This window comes from Sciurus carolinensis, chromosome 2, assembly GCF_902686445.1.
Source record: "Sciurus carolinensis chromosome 2, mSciCar1.2, whole genome shotgun sequence".
Lineage (NCBI taxonomy): Eukaryota > Metazoa > Chordata > Mammalia > Rodentia > Sciuridae > Sciurus > Sciurus carolinensis.
In genome coordinates, this window is record NC_062214.1 from 121,691,989 (window position 1) to 121,709,431 (window position 17,443).

A 17,443-nucleotide genomic window follows, 5' to 3' on the forward strand; every position below is an offset into this window, starting at 1 on the left:
GTCCATTTCCTTGTTTTGTTTTTCTCCTACAACAGCTGAATATAAATATGTTTTCATCTAGCTATTTCTATAGTTTGTATATCCTTCTCTCCTCATATTAGGACATTAAAATCAGCTCAATTCCCTCTGTAAATTTTTAAAAAAAGATTAAAAAGATACAAAATGGCCTTCATAAAATATACAGAGCAAAAGATAAATATCAACTTGCATTAGTCCACCATTTATATAAAGGAAAAGATTTTCCTTTTCTGTTGTTTTATCTTGCCTTTTTGAAAAGAAACTATTGATTTTTTGATAATTATAATGCTTTCTGGTTTATATTTTATGAGTAGATATTTAAAGGATTTCTGTGGACTGTGGTAATAATATGGTTATATTGACACGAATAAACAAATTGCCTACTTCCAACACAGCCTGGTGAAACCTAAATCCCTCAACTAAAATTCCTTCCCCTCTCAGATACTAAATTTATCTCTAATATATTACCCACAATTTTGCATTCTGTTTCACTTTTGTAGACACAAAGATTTCTTCTTTTTTCAATCATAATCTTCTCAGAAGATTCTTTATCTAAGAATGTTGTAGGGAAGATTACGTGTCACTTATTTCCATCTGACCGTTTCTGTGTTTTTAAGAGATCTAACATACAAAAAACCATGCAAAGTAGTGTTTGTTCAAAATATGCAAAGTCCACTGTACAGTTAGATGACATTTTATGTGTGTTCGCAGTGTAAATCCAACCCAGATCCCCACAGCAGCCCTATTCATTCTCCCTTTTTGGAGAAGTAGAGCCTGGTAACAGTTCATTCAGCAGATGAAATGGTTCTATCATCATTGGTTTGCCAGCTCTTGAACTTTAAGCAAAATTAAATAGTGTGTACAATTTTGTTACTACTATTTTATTTAATAATAGTATCTGTGAGTTTTTTTTTTTTTAGAACACAAAATACATGAACATTTTATTTTAGCAGAATAAGGCATAAACACTATGATCTGTGATGAAGAAATTTGGCTTTGAGATTTCTGCTACAAAGATTAATCAGTAAAATTATTTAGAACAGTTATTAGGAATACAGGATGCAAGAGAGGAACAAGAACTTTTCTACAGATCTTTCTAGAATGGATTATATACTGTTATGAACAATTAGCTTGAAGGTGAGATGTCTTCAATTGAGAGAATACTCCATGTGGAATATTTGGATTTTGGTTTCCCGCGCCAGGAAGGAACAAAATGCAGAGGGGACACTTTCTGTATAATAAGGGTACACTGAGATACACAGTTAGAATGGAAGTCATGATCCGATAGATCAGATCTTTTAAAGATGCTAAGTATCTGTGAGTTTGATCCATTTCATATCAGGAGTTTGCTATTTTAAATGTGGCATTATATTCCACTGAGTGAGATTCCACATTGTTTTAAATTCATTCACCTCTTGATGGACACTTGTGTTGTTTCCAGAGTTGCTTTTAACAGTCATGCACATTTCCTGAGGATACAATCACTCTTTCCTCTTAGGTGTCTCTTGCAGGTAATTACTGAACCACAGGACAGACATGACATAGCCAAGGCATTTCCAGTGTGTTTGCACCACTTCACACCCCTGCCAGTTTTGCACAAGAGTTCCACATGCTCCACCTTCTTGTCAGACTTTGCTATTCTTAGGACTTTTTAATGTTAGTATTTTATTGGGTTATGCAGAAATGATCATGGATATAATTTGTATTTTCTTAATTTTTAACAATGTGTAACTCATTTTCATGTGGTTACTATCTGGATATGCTTTTAAAAATAGTTAAATTGAATTATTTATTAATTGAATATTTATTGGGGGTCAGGGATTGAACTCAGGGCCTTGCTCATGTAATGCAACTCTACCACTCACTTACATCCCTAGCTCCAAATTTACTTAACAAATACGTAAAAAATGTACACATTAATTTTTGATATATGTATATGTTTTATAGCAATTAAGTCAGGGTCAACATCTCTCATCTACAAACATTAATCATTTTTATGGTGAAACTTTAAAATTCTTTCTTCTGAGTTTTTGAAATATTCTCCTTACTGAAGTAAATATTTAACTCTTGCCCAAATCTGTTGAATGCTAGACAACTTTTGAAATAAGAAAATTTCTTAAAAGTTCAATTTATGCTACCAACAAAATGAAGAAATGATAATGTGTGGATTACATGTTTATTCAAGAAACTAAAATCACAATTTAAAATATTCTCTTTAAAAAACACACACAAGAACCAGTTGACTTCATTGAAGAACTTTTCCAGACTTTTGAGAATGACACAAGGCAGATTTTCTCAGAGAAAAAGGCACACTTCAGAAAGAGTTGTATTAGTCTAGAATAAACCAAATATTAAGTTTAACAAGGAAATGAAAAGGAACAAGACATGAAAAATACATAAAAAGAAACATTCTTTATAATAATGGAAATTTTAACAAATCAGATATATGAATATAGCATGACTGAGTTGACTGAACATTTAAAAATCACCACGGTTATTCATCATATTAACAGAATAAATGATAAACACATATAATCTTCAAACTGATGCCCCCAAACAACTTGAAAAATGTCAACTACCTTTTTCAAATTTAAAAATAAAACAGCCAGAACTGAGGGATGCTTCCACAATGGTTTGAAAAGGTAAAGACCAAGGAAAGAATCTCTACTATTACCACTCCTATTTCTATTTTAGAGGAGGCCTTAGCCAATATGTAAGCCAAAACAAAACAAACAAACAAAAAATGGTACAAATATCAGAAAAGAAGAAACAGAACAATCTTTCTGCAGACATGACATGATTATATAATTGTAAATTCAAAATAATATATCAACATTCACTAAAATTAATAAGTGAAACCAGGAAGATTTTGAATACAAGATCAATATACTAAAACTAATTGTAACAATAAACAAAAAATATGGAAGATGTCTAAGCCAATAATTACAAAACACTGCTGAGTAAAAGTAAACTTAAAAGGAGAAATCCACTATGGATTAGAAGTCTCAACATTATTTCGACACTGAATCTCCTCTCTCATCCATCCTCTATACATGTAGTGCAGTTCCCTGAAAACTTCTTGAAGGCTAGTTTTTGTGAAAATGAAGAAGGACATTGTATAAGTATATACAAAAATGCAAATGACTTAAATAGCAAATCCTCAAGGAGGAGAAGGAAGGGATGGAGAAAGTAAACAAGAGAGAGGAAAATTTTTACTACTAAGCTCAGTCATTTTTAAAGAATCCATAATAATTAAGACATAGTGGTTTTGGTAAAGAATGTGCAAATAAGAAAAATAAAATAGTTATATGCAATCCATAAATTGATGCACATAATACAACTATTTGACTCAGAAGGCTACTATAACCCAATGGAAGAAAAAAAGATATTTTAAACAAATAATGTTGGAGTAGTTAGATGTTTATTGGACAAGTATATGTTTACTCTTTCCCCCTCACATCCTCACACAACACTGAGGCAAGATAGAACATACACATAATTGTGGAAAATAAAACAATAGCATATTATAATGTAATGAACATAATAAATTTTATTCATATCTTGACTTCTTAAACATGACAAAAACATCACTATAAAAGTAAAAAGAATTAAATGTCATCATTTAAATTATTTACTGAAAGAAACTATTATGAAGGTGAAAGGTTGCCAGGTATGGTGGAGCACACCTGCAATCCCAGGGACTTGGGAGGTGGAGGCAGAAGGACAGCAAGTCCGAGGCCAGCCTCAGCAATTTAGAGGCCCTTAAAACTAAGCAAGACCCTGTCTCAAAATTTAAAAAAACTGGGTGGGAGGGCCAGTGGAAATGCAGTTCAGTGGTTAAGTGCCCCGGGTTCAACCCTTAGTACCAAATTTTCTTTAAATAAATAAAAAATGAAAACTTACTACTTTAATTATACTAACCACAATTTAAGGGCTCCAATAAGCACATATGGCTAATAGCTGCTAAATTGGACAGGCCAAATCTAAACCATTTGATTCTTTCCTCATCTAATCAAAACAAACTCCTTGTTCTGAAGTTTTCAGAGTGAAAGTCATTCATAATACATCTGAAAGTTCTGAAGATAGTAAAACTCTGGTGGAAGACCTTGAGAGGAAATCTACAGAATAGATGAATGCTTCAAAGTGCCATATATATAGCATTTTGCAGGAGTGGTGAAATTTTTACTCTCAATAATACCTTTAGATGTAGCCTAATATCTTAAGTCAGCAAGAGAATTGACCCTAGAGAGTTGGAAAATTAAATCATATCTGCAGCACTTACTTATGGAATTAAGAGAGATGATGTACAAACTGGTGCAAAAACCTGATGTTGGTGATAGAAATAGGAATGCTGACATCTTAGAGCTTTAGAGATACCTAGCCCCAGCTTCTCATGATTGTAAATTAAAAGGTTTTAGGGTCATTTAAGAAAAGAAAAGAGGGGCCAAATGATGATGTAAGTCTTTCAAAACCCAGATCCACTGCTGGATGGAACTCAATGTCCCAGAGAGGAAATGTCATGTAAGATGATGGTAGGCATATTTCTCTGAAGACAGGCTGCTGCCTGGAACCAGGAAAAGAATTATATAAGATTCATTGCACAAACCCTAGGGGTGTAACAATCGGCATTAAAGGGAGTTGCCACCTGTTAGCTCCAGGACTTGCTTTACCTCCAACAGAAGCAATCACCAAGCATACAATGAGAGTTTTATAACATTGGAGAGTTCATCAGTTTAACATGGGCAAACTCGTCTGATCAAGAGAGGACCTTCATTGTTACTAATATACAAAACTGAGCAAAGAAGCTTGGATTATGACTATATCACATTTCTCATCACTCTTAGAGCAGATATCTTATTGAAAACTGAAGGAGCATTTGAAATAGGAGTGCATAAATGCTTGTAAATTTAATGAATATTGGGTAAAAGTGTTCTTCAGTTGGGTATGGAAGAGACTAAGGGGGGACTCTACGGAAAATTTCTTAGAAATATAGGTGGGAATGAGGAAGAAAGGTAAAGCACAATTGCCCACTCTTGTCCCTTTATGCCTTCTGTTTTGATATGTCCATTTGTGCTTAAAATACAGTTCATGTACAGTAAATGCTAGTTTTTATCTTTTCATGATTGATGGATTATAATTTTCAGGTAAATTTTCTTATTAGAACACTTCAAACCAGATAGTGGTTTTCTATTGCTACTCTTATCTCTTCTCCCTAATAAGTCAAACATGTCCATTTCTCTAATTATGCAATGCCAGAAAGGAATTTTCTTTGTTGTGACTCAGGGAAAACAAACTTGCATGTTTAATAATTCCCATTGCTATTTGACATCAGTTGGGTATTGTTAGGTCTCAAAGTACAGCATGTCTTTATTACCACCATCTCAATATTTGTGATCCTTTTCAAGAGAAAATAATCATATATGGCATTATTTTAGAGTCAATACCATTACTTTTGAAAAGAGAAACTCACCGGATTTTAATGTGTCCTGGGTCCAATAATATTCCAAAACACTCTGAAGAACTGGTAAGTGATTGGGAGAAACTTTAAAGAACATTAAAGCAATACATACTTTTTCTGAAAATTAGCTTCTACTCACATTATCCATAGTTATCATTCAACATGAAAACCCATTAAGAACCTGAGAAATGTGATAGAATTCTAGATTTCAGGAGGCATTGCTACTCCATGTATCACACACATATAACATGCTCTCATTTTACCTGTGCCAGTATGGAATAAATTAAATAATTAGCTTGAATACACTTTGATGTAGTTCAAGTGACTACTTTCTACCAGCTAAACAGTTTCCATATGAAACTTCATCACATAATATTAATCAGTAAAAATTTAATAACATTTCCAGTCTATACAAGAGATTATTCCAGAAGTGAAGGGCTAAATAGAATCCTCACTTTTGTTCTGAAAGAGAACAATCAGGAACCTATTACCCTATTTTGTTTTTGTTTTTTACATCTGCTATATTGTGGGCAAAAACATGATTTTTCTAAAATCAGACCTAAGCTATAATTACTTTTATTTCATATTTTTATGTATTAATATTACAAGTAGTAAAACTTTTCTTTTTGATATCAGGGACTGAACACAAGGGTGTTTAACCACTGAGCCACATTCCTAGGCTTTTTCATTTTTATTTTGAGAAAGAGTCTTGCTAAGTTCTTGGAAACTCCCAAGTTACTAAGGCTGGCTTCAAACCTGGCTTTGAACTTGTGATCCTCCTTGCCTCAGCCTCCTGAGCAGCTGGGATTATAGGCATGCACCACCATGACTGACTTAAACATCACAATTTAAAAAGATAAATTATTTGTATATTCCCAAGTACCTAGACATTGTCTTGATGTTTAAGTACAGTTTTTTCATCACTTGCATTTTGATGACAATTATTTCTTGTGATTAAATTTCACATTTTACTATTCAGTGTTTATACAGAAGTACTCTTCAGGTTACAATGGAGTTACATCCTGAAAAACTCCACTAAATTGAAAGCATTATGTCACAAATGAATTTAATACACTTAATCCACTGAACACCCTAGTTTATCAACACTGTAAAGTACTCATTGTCCACCCTTGTGATTTCATAGGCAACTGGGAGCTGAGTCATTGCTGCTGCTGCCCAGCATCATAAGACAGTATCATACTACATTTTACCAGCCCAGGAAAAGAGTAAAATTCCAAATTGAAAATACAATTTTTACTTAAAATGTATTGCTTTCACATGATCCCAATGTTGAAAAAATGTAAGTTGAATCATTCTAAGTTGAGGAGTGTCTATATTTTTTACATACAAGTTCATACATTATACTGATTTCAGAAATTATAAGATTACCCAGTTATGTCAGACTGGTCTTTGTTTTTTATAATGAAAGATAAGAAGTTTTACTTCTTTTTAAAATTACTCTTAACAAAATTTTAATAAGTTATGTTAAATCTAAAGATATACTATTGGTAGGGAATTACCTCCTGCAACATCTAAAAGTAAAATTCTACAAAGACATTTTAAAAGTTATGAATTTCTATGTATTTTAATGTATTAAGTGAGAACTCAAGGGAAATAACATATATACAATATGAAAACTGACCTTTTAACAAAAATAGTATAAATGTAGACATATACATTAAAAATTTTTAAAAATCTCAAATATTATTTTGCAAGAAGAGCATTACTATATATCCTTAAAATATTAGATGTTGAACTGAAAAGAGCTATAACTTTCCTGGACATGCAAATAAATAAATTTAACACCATATTTGATGTGATTTAATACTGCATATCAATCAAAGTTTCTTAAGGTGGGAAATTGGCCAAGTTATATGTTTTCATGGATATAAAATACATGTCCAATTAGATAAATCTTCCCATGGAATTATTCAAAAGAAACCAAATACATGACATTTTGATCCCATTTCTTTCTGTTTCTGATTATTGGGAGAGCAAACTGCAGAAAATTGGAATATAAGAAGAGGAGTTGTAAAGTCATTCCCAGGATGCACCTAAGACACATTCATGTTAAAGCCTGTCTTCTTTCCCTGGTAAGTAATAGTGGAATGAGAAGGTGGCTACCCTTCATATACCAAAGGAATTGGTAAAAAACCCAAAATTTAAAAATCATGAACACTAAAAGTAATTTATTGAAAAACTGAGCCAATAAAACTGGTTTATAATAAGCATGTACTAATGAGAAATTATATCATAAACTTAGATGATTATGCTAAAAGGACTGTATTTTTTCTACCAACCTAAATCAGTTACCTCAAGCTCTCTGAGTCATTTTGAAGCCTACAACAAATAGCCATGTGAAAGTCAATCAATTACCCTCTACAAAATAATAAACAAAAAAGTGCATGAATGAAACAAGCTGAAAATGAAATAAATTCAGTTTCATCTCACTATGTCCTTTCTGTTGTACTCTGTCTTCCTCATCTAGAGTCCAAAAAAGGCATCCAATGTGAATAATGTGAAATACGTATATAGATATGCAATTTACATATAAATATGTTATATGTGCTAAAATGATACATGCACTAACACACGCACACACAGAAACACATCTTTGACTCTTAAAAATCTGTGGTAAAGCCAGGTGCAGTGGTGCACTCCTGTAACACCAGCAGCTCTGGAGGCTGAGGCTGAGGCAGGAGGATGGAGAGTTCAAGACCAGCCTGAGCAAGGCAAAGTGCTAAGCAATTCAATGAGACCCTTCTCTACGTGAAATACAAAATGAAGCTGGGGATGCGGCTCAGTGCTTGAGGGCCCCTGAGATCAATCCTGGTACCCCACAACCTCCCAAGAAAAGTTTGTGGTGATCACTACTAATTTGAGAGTGAGCTCTGAAAAACTGATGAGGAAAATGGAGCAGGAAAGGGAAGAATTACATTCCTCACAACCTAATTCATTTTTCTTTACCAGAGTCCATATATATGTGTATATATATATAATATATATTTAAACCTGGAAATTATATACATATATATATATATACAAATATAAATATCTGTATAAAATTTCCAGGTATAAAAAATTAATATGATTTGGTGAATATGATTTGGTGAATATGAAAATTGCCATATTCGTGGAGATCTTTATGTCATAATGAGACATTGGACATATGGTCTAATTCTCCAGTTTAACAAAATAGGAAACTTAACTCTCAAAATGAGTTTCTTGCCCTATGATGCCCAGTGGGTAGCTCAGTTTGGTGCTATGTGGAGGTCTTCTGATTCTAGTTCTCATTCCATACATTTGCAGTTTGACATACTATTTTTTGGTTTTGCCTTTCAGAATTCTATTGACTGTTTAGTGTATTTCCCTGTGCCATTAAGGAAAACAATGACCAAATTCCACAAAACTAGAGGGTGTTTTTAGGTGCCAGCTCTCTGACCAAGCAGCAAAGTTGGACACAAATAAGAACCTCTTACTTCTGCAAACACAATTTGCCTGCCTCTTATTATCTTTCGTTTTGATCATTATGGTATAAAGTTGACAATATGGAAAAAGTAAATCATTCAGTGGTGTCTGAATTCATTTTGCTGGGACTTTCCCAGTCTCAGAATCTTCAGATTTTATTCTTCTTGGTATTCTCTGTGGTCTATGTGGGGATTTTGTTAGGAAACATTCTCATCTTGGTCACTGTCGCCTTTGTCTCATGCCTTCACACACCAATGTACTTTTTCCTTATCAATCTCTCCTGTATTGATATGATCCTGGCTTCTTTTGCTACACCTAAGATGATTGTGGATTTCTTCAGAGAACAGAAGACCATCTCCTGGTGGGGATGCTATTCTCAGATGTTCTTCATGCACCTCCTGGGTGGGAGTGAGATGATGTTGCTTGTAGCCATGGCAATAGACAGGTATGTTGCCATATGCAAACCTCTCCATTATATGACCATCATGAACCCCCGGCTGCTCATTGGACTGCTGTTATCCTCCTATGCAGTTGGATTTGTCCATTCATCTAGTCAGATGGCTTTCATGTTGACTTTGCCCTTTTGTGGTCCCAATGTTGTAGACAGCTTTTTCTGTGACCTTCCCCTTGTGATCAAACTTGCCTGCCAGGATACCTACTTGCTACAACTCCTGGTCATTGCTGACAGTGGCCTCCTGTCCCTGGTCTGTTTCCTCCTCTTACTTGTCTCCTACACAGTCATAATATACTCCGTTAGGCACCGTGCTGCCAGTGGATCCTCTAAGGCCTTCTCCACTCTCTCAGCTCACATCACAGTCGTGACTCTCTTCTTTGCTCCCTGCGTCTTTATCTATGTATGGCCCTTCAGTCAATACTCTCTAGATAAAATACTTTCTGTGTTTTACACTATTTTCACACCTCTCTTAAATCCTATTATTTATACATTAAGAAATCAAGAGGTAAAAGCAGCCATTAAGAAAATGAGGACTAAACACAGAAATTCAAAACACACTTTTAGGTAACACTTTTGAAGAGACTTTGTTTTGTTTGGGCACTATTAAGGAATTCATTTTTCATGCCTTCCAAGTCCCATATAAAGAAACAGTAAATTTAATGGCTAAAAAGCAGATCCATCTTTGTTAATTGTTAAAAACCATGACATTGGGGTTGGGGATATAGTTCAGTTGATAGAGTGCTTGCCTAGCATGCACAAGGCCCTGGATTCAAATCCTCAGCACCACTGAGAAAAAAAAAAAAAGATATCTTCAGCCTGTCAGGTGTATCTTTATGTCCCATGTTTACAATTTTTTTTAAGAATTAAAAAAAAATCAATCCTCTTTAATTCAGTTTCTTCATCTGTACACTCATTTATATGCATCTTTTATTATAATTTTTTTTTCTTTTAAAGTGGAGCCAGGAACAGAACCCATATTTTTGTACATACTAGACAAGTGCTCTACCACTGAGCTGTAACACCAGCACAGTTCCATCCTTTTTTAACTCTAAAAAAGCACTTTAGTGCTGTTATTTGTTTTCCTGTTATTGGTAATCTGTGTCTACAGAATGCACAAAGATGACACATAACCATAATTGTTTGTCTAGGTAACTACTGCTCAGTGGTAGCAAACTTCATTTTCTGAGTGATCACTGGCTAACGTGTATTAAATTTTACCTACACACTTGCACAGGTAAAGTGCATTCAACCATTATTCACACATTACCTGAACCCACTGAGTGACAGATGATACACCCAAGGTTTCCAGTTTACTTACACCCAATGGATGAAAGAATGAACCAAATTTGCACTTGTGCTGTAGCTTAAGCAGTGCTGTTACCCAATGCACAGGGTGTTATGGGTGTGCGGAAGGGTGGTCTCAAATCAGGGAAGAGGTGGGAAGGGTTTCTAGAAGGAGGCATTTACAGCAAGCATCAGCTAGATGGAGAAAGCAGACATTCCAGATGAACTTAATAGGATGTGAGAATGCATGGAAACATTGAGCATGACTTGTTTGAAGAACTATGCATGTCATTAAACTGGAGCAAGGGATTTGATGACAGCAATGAGGTAGAGAGGTAGGCTATCTGAGAATAAACAGAAGATTTAGGTATTCAAAATTATGTCTGCTAAAGTTAAAAAAAAAGACTTCTGGAAAGAGAGAAAGTTCACAAAGGCCATCCCTGTCCAAATTTTTACATTATACTACTTCTGCTCCAAATTTTCCTCCTCCTTCTCATCTTCATCATAATGTACCTCTGCAATCTAGGCCACTAGGCCTGGAACTGAATGAAAGGCAAAAGAAATGTATGGTAAATGACTCTAGGGGAAGATGCTTGCTGACTTTCAACTTCAGCATAAATCTAAAGAGACTCTATTTTTTTTTTATTGGAATTGTCATACTTATCCAGAAGAACTAAAATTATGCCAGAGAGAGAAGGTAATACATTGAATACTAGGATACTCATATTTCAACTGCTAATTTTCTACATAAATTGCCTCTGACATCCACCCTGGTTGTTTCATACTGAACAAACAACAATTTTATGGATAAAACTTCTCATGCAGACTGAATTATAACTGTTTAGAAATATCTCTGAGCATATGTCATGAAAGTGCTTTGAATATTTAGAGAAATCTAGAGGTTTTTTTTTACAAGTATATTACTGATTAGTTGATGTGCCTTAAAAACTGTTAAACAAGTTGTCAAACATTTGTGATATAACTATTTTGTAAATCATGCTATGTACTCTACCATCATCTCACTATAAAACTCATTACTATTTTTTTCCCTCCAAAGTGTTAACTATTTCCTCAACATCATTATTTTAAAAATAATTTCTGGGGTTTGGGAGGTAGCTCAGTTGTACAGCACAGTATATACAAGGTCCTGTGTTCAGATCCTAACTCCAAAAATAAATAAAATAATCTCTAGTGCTAACTTCGTTGTGTGATTTTGTGAACTATCATTATTAGAAGGAATTATTTTATCCCTCTCCTAACCTACTTCCTACCATCAACATATGATACAGAAACTCTGATTCTGACAGTATTGGTAAGTACATGCTCTGCCCTCCTTCCACTACTTACTTGTTCTAACAAGTGCCTGGCATACTTGACAGATAACTGAAATTTGGACAAAGACTGAATATGAGGTCCTCAGCATTTGTGTTCTAACTCTTTCTGAGTATTCTGGAGGCACACAACCTCTAAACCTCAATCAGGGACCAGAATCTGCCTTTGTGGGAAAGATTTAGCTCAACATGTGCAGTTGAGAGTTACCTTGTCTGTGCTTGGGTAAGTATTGTTTCTTCAAACTCTCCCTGGATGAATCTCAGGGTTAAAATGAAGGGAAAAATCATAAAAAGACTTTTGCTGTTACAACTCCTGAATCATGGAAAACACTAATATTTGTATTCTTTTTCCTGATTCTACATGCAAATAACAGGGAAGAAAATACGGACACTTAAGAGAAATCTACAAGCAATTCTTAGTCATAGTGCCACACGATTCTTTCTTCATGTTTGAAGTGCAGTTTATATATAGAAAATAAATATTCTCTTGAGTGTATTTATAAGTTTTGACAAATGTACAGTCATGAAACCTTCATAATCATGATATAGAAGAGTTTCTTCAACCCCAAAATTTCCCTTGTGCCCCTTTATTTACACATCTAGTCCCCAACCTCATGAGTATGTAATGCTCCCCACCAAAGACCTCAAGGATTCGGGGAAATACTGTTGGTCATGGGCAAGTAATATGATCTAAAGAAGAAGAAAGAACTATGCTTGGTCCTTCCTCATGGTTCTGTGGGTAACAATTGAAGCAGAGTTGTAGGCCCAAACCCATTTTAAGCAATTGCAGGAGAAATTAAAGCAGGAGGATGAAGCATATTTAACTTCAGCAGTGAATACTGAGCAATTACTTGTGTGAGGATTGCGGACAAAAATTTGGAAATTGTAGTCTTCCAATTTACTAAACTGAAATGTAAACACTTACCAAGAGCTAGAGTAAGGTGGTTTCTCAAACTGACTGGAACCCCCATAAATGGGATCCTTGTGAACCACAAAACCAGAAGAAGATGAAAACTGGGATTAGCAGATTGAGTTGACAGTGTCAGGGACACAATTAGTCGTAACTCAAAAGGTAAAGACAGATCAGCCACAGCTGGTGGGAGTGACTGGGAAGGAGCTGCCCCCTCATGACCAGCAAATGCATATCTGCAGGAGAGATTCTACTGCTGCTGAACTGGTAGAACTTGGAAACAGGTTTAGGCAGAAAACATGGGAAAACATAATATAATTATTTTTGTGGCTTAAGGACACTGAAACTGAAGGCATACTCCTATCAGGGAGTGAAAGTGAGAAAATTTGCCTCACTCATCGCACACTACACCCCTACACACTATAGGAACGTTTACATCAGTTGTTAATGACAACCATACCATCTTTTTATTGGCCTGGATGATACTTCCTATAAAAATGCTTGGCGTGATATGGGGGAGTAACCTATGACTCCCCTAAGATCTCAATTTGTGAAAGAACTTCAAAAGTTCCTAAGAGAGTTAGGTCTGAAGCAGTTCATTTATATAGTAAACTACACTGGTCCTGATAATGAAGCATTCACAATAGAAATGCAGGGGGCCATTGTTTAAATGGCTCCAATGAAGTTGTGTGGAGCTCTGGTATAAACCCTGAGCTCAGACCTCTCTGTTCTTTGAAAAGATTAGGAAGTGAGGGATGCAGAGTGTAGATCACAAGATCGAAGAAAGAGAAGGGAAAGGAATATTCGTAAGTATATTTATACTTTAACCTGAACAACAATGATAACCCAATCATATCATTAACACTACCAATAATGATATATATAAATTTATACATATTTTTATATAAGCTGTTATATAAATTTATGTTCATGTATAAATTCATATAAACATTTTACATGAATGTTATATTTATTTGTTCATATCCTATCTTAAAAAAACCTTAACCAAACACATAATCCCAAACCTAATCATATATAAAACTGTATATATTTATATAGGTCTTCATATATATTTTTACATATATTTTCATATATATAATCATGTACATTGAATAGGTTTCTGGATTGCTGTGTGTTGCTCTTGGGATTAAAATTGGACCATGCATCATCATGACAATATATTCATATATATGATATTATGTGAGTATATAAATATATCTGTCAAATCATCTATGATTTTATTATCAGAGCCAAATTTTTGTATGTCCATTCTATAGCCCTAACCCTAGTCTCACCCTCAATGGACATCCACCCCTAACACTTCCATGAAGCTTAAATAAACCCTCATATTCTTGGATTCTGATATGAAAATCATAGATGTTTGGAGAGGCATGTTTATATACTCACATATAATACCATATACATTAATATATTGTCATGGTGACTGCATGGACCCAGTTTTTTCCCAAATGGTAACACAGCTAAGAAGAAACCAACAGACTTGAGAAAGCATGCATAGTTATATAGTTATGTAGGTTTTCAGATATAATTTCCATTTTTTTATTCATTTTTATTGACATAAATATTCTCATTCCCTAAACCTAACCCTAGCCCCACCCCACAATGGACTCCTATCCCTCAAAACAAATGAATAAAATAAAAATTGAACATACACATAAAATTCTGTTGAAAAACCTACATAAAGATATGTTTTCTCTATCTGGATTGATTTCTCCTAAGCTGTGTTGCCTTTGGAATTAAAACTGAGTCATATAGTCATCATAACTATATACCCAGATATATGGTATTACATGCCACTATATAAATGTACCTCTCCAAACAGCTATGTGTTTCATATCAGAGTCCAATATTATACATGCAAGGGCTTTGATCTTCATTGTATTGTTATGAGTAGGAGTCCTTTGAGATTTGGGGCTAGGGTTAGGATTGGAGAATGATCATACATACCAATACAAATTAATACAAAAATGAAAATACACATAAGATTATGTTGAAAAAACCTATAAATATATGTATTTTTTTTTCAAGTGCAGTCAGTTTCTGGGTAGTTTGTGCTGTACTTTGTGATTGAAACTGGGCAATGAGTCATCATGACAATATATTAATATATGTGATATTAATTGTGAATGTATAAATGTTCCTGTTCAAACATGTATGATTTTCATATCAGAGATCATGATTACTGAGGGATGGGGCTAGGGTTAGATTTATACTTGTATCCTCACATACAATATCACATATATCAATATATATTCATGATAACTGCATGGTCCTGTTTTAATTTCAGATATCAATCCACAGATATCAAGAAACCAACAGGATTTAAAAAAAACTTATAGGGCTAGGGATATAACTCAGTTGGTAGGGTACTTGCCTAGCATGTGCAAGACCCTGGGTTCAATCCCCAGCACCACCAAAAACAAAACAAAACAAAACAGAAAAGTAAGAAGACATACATTTATTTAGGTTTTCCAATATATATTTATTTACACTTTCATTTTTTAACTCATTTATATTGATATATATATGTTCATTATATAACTCCAATCCTAGGATCACGCCACATGGACTCCTACCCCTAATACCACCACACACACAATAGCCCTAGTACATATAATCTTGGGCGCTTATATGAAAATCATAGATGTTTTGTTAGATACATTTATATCCTCACATATAACATCATATATATTAATTTTTTTCCATGTTGACTGCTTGGCCTAGTTTTAATAAAAAATGTCAGCACAGACCTATCCAGAAACCTATTCCATTAAGAAAACATATATATATTTATGTAGTTTTTCTGACACAATTTTATGTATATTTTTATGTATGAGAGTAGCATTTCCCCACGTCCTCACCACACTTGTTACTTGTAGTGATAATTACCATTCTTACTGGAGTGAGATGAAATCTTAGAGGAGTTTTGACTTTGCATTTCTCTAATTACTAAAGATGTTGAACATTTTTTCATATATTGGTTATCAATTGTATTTATATTGATACATATGTTCATTCCCTAACCTTACCCAACAGCACCCCTCAGTGGACTTGTACTGCTAACACTACCACAAAGTAAAACAGACCTTGCACGTATTATCATGGACACTAATATGAAAATCATAGATCTTTTGACAGATGCAGTTATATACTCACATATTGTTGGGTCCTCTCTGCCACTTCCCAGGTAGAGGAGGAGAGGATTAACTGCCAGAGGAGGATGTTGGCAGTTTTTCTATCTATTACCCAAAAAACTTATCTACTCAATAAACACATGAGAGCCAATACTCTTTTTATGAGAGAGGGGGTGTGATGGTCTGGCCATACCAGCTCTGACCTCTTTTCAACCTCAAGTAGCCCAATTCTCTTTTATTTTTAGACACACAGGTAAAGGGGGCAAGGACCAGGGGGGAGCTGCTTCTGTGGTGGACAGGATAGGGTGGAGTTAGGGACGTCATCCTCTTAGGGGGAAAATTCTAGAAGGAGACAGGGAGTCACTCCCATGCAGCGTCACATACTTCCTGGCAGTTCCTAGACACCAGGCCTCTGCGTCCCATGGCTCAACCTAGTCTGATTCTACTAATTAAGGACGGCTTCCCACAACATATTATATCATATATATTAACATTTTCATAACTGCATCTTTTTAAGAATTTCAAATGTCAAAACACAGATACCCTGAAACCAACCCAATTGAGAAAACATACATCAATATGTATCAATTCTGCTATATTTTTACATATATTTTCATTTGTTTATTTTCATTTATATTGACATACATGTTCATTCCCTAACGCTAACCCTAGCAGCACCCCTCAATGAATTCTTGCCCATAATACTACCACAAGTGCAGTAGCCCTAACATTGGCACTGATATGAAATTCCTGAATGTTTAAACAGATAAATATATATACTCACATATAACATCATATATATTATTTACATGATGACTATATGGCCTAGTTTTAATTAAAAATGTCAGCAGAGAGCAAACAAGAAACCTATCCAATTATGAAAACATATATATTTATGAAGATTTTATTAGTTAATTCTTCATATATTTTTATTTTTTATTCATTTATATTGCTATATATGTACATTGCCTAACTGTAACCCAGGAAACACCTTACAATGGAATTCTAACCCAGTCACACAAAGACATAAACATTTGCACATATAATCATGGACACTGATATGAAAATCACTGATGTTTTGACAGACACATTTACATATTCTCATACAATGTCATACATATTTATTTTCATGATGACTGCATGCCATGTTTTAATCCACATCTCAGTTTTAATCCACAGCTACACAGAAATTTATCTGATTGAGAATACATATATATATTTATATATGTTTTCCAACTAATTTTACATTTTTATTTTTTTATTCATTTATATTGTTATTTATGTTCATTTGCTAACTGTAAACCTAGCAGTGCCCCTAAGTGTACTCTGACCCCTAACATAACCACACAGCACAAAAGTCCTTGC

General features: G+C 34.3%; 1 protein-coding gene across 1 annotated transcript; it reads left to right on the plus strand.

Moving 5' to 3' along the window:
- The first annotated feature begins 9,021 nt into the window (after positions 1 to 9,021).
- LOC124977442 (olfactory receptor 4K13) lies at positions 9,022 to 9,966 on the plus strand. The gene has a single exon (XM_047540998.1). It carries the CDS (start codon positions 9,025 to 9,027, stop codon positions 9,964 to 9,966), a length of 942 nt encoding a protein of 313 aa, XP_047396954.1. The 5' UTR covers positions 9,022 to 9,024.
- The last annotated feature ends 7,477 nt before the right edge of the window (positions 9,967 to 17,443 follow it).

Bases quoted from the DNA above. Each gene is read 5' to 3' on its own strand.
- LOC124977442 (XM_047540998.1), top strand. From the start codon at position 9,025: ATGGAAAAAGTAAATCATTCAGTGGTGTCTGAATTCATTTTGCTGGGA.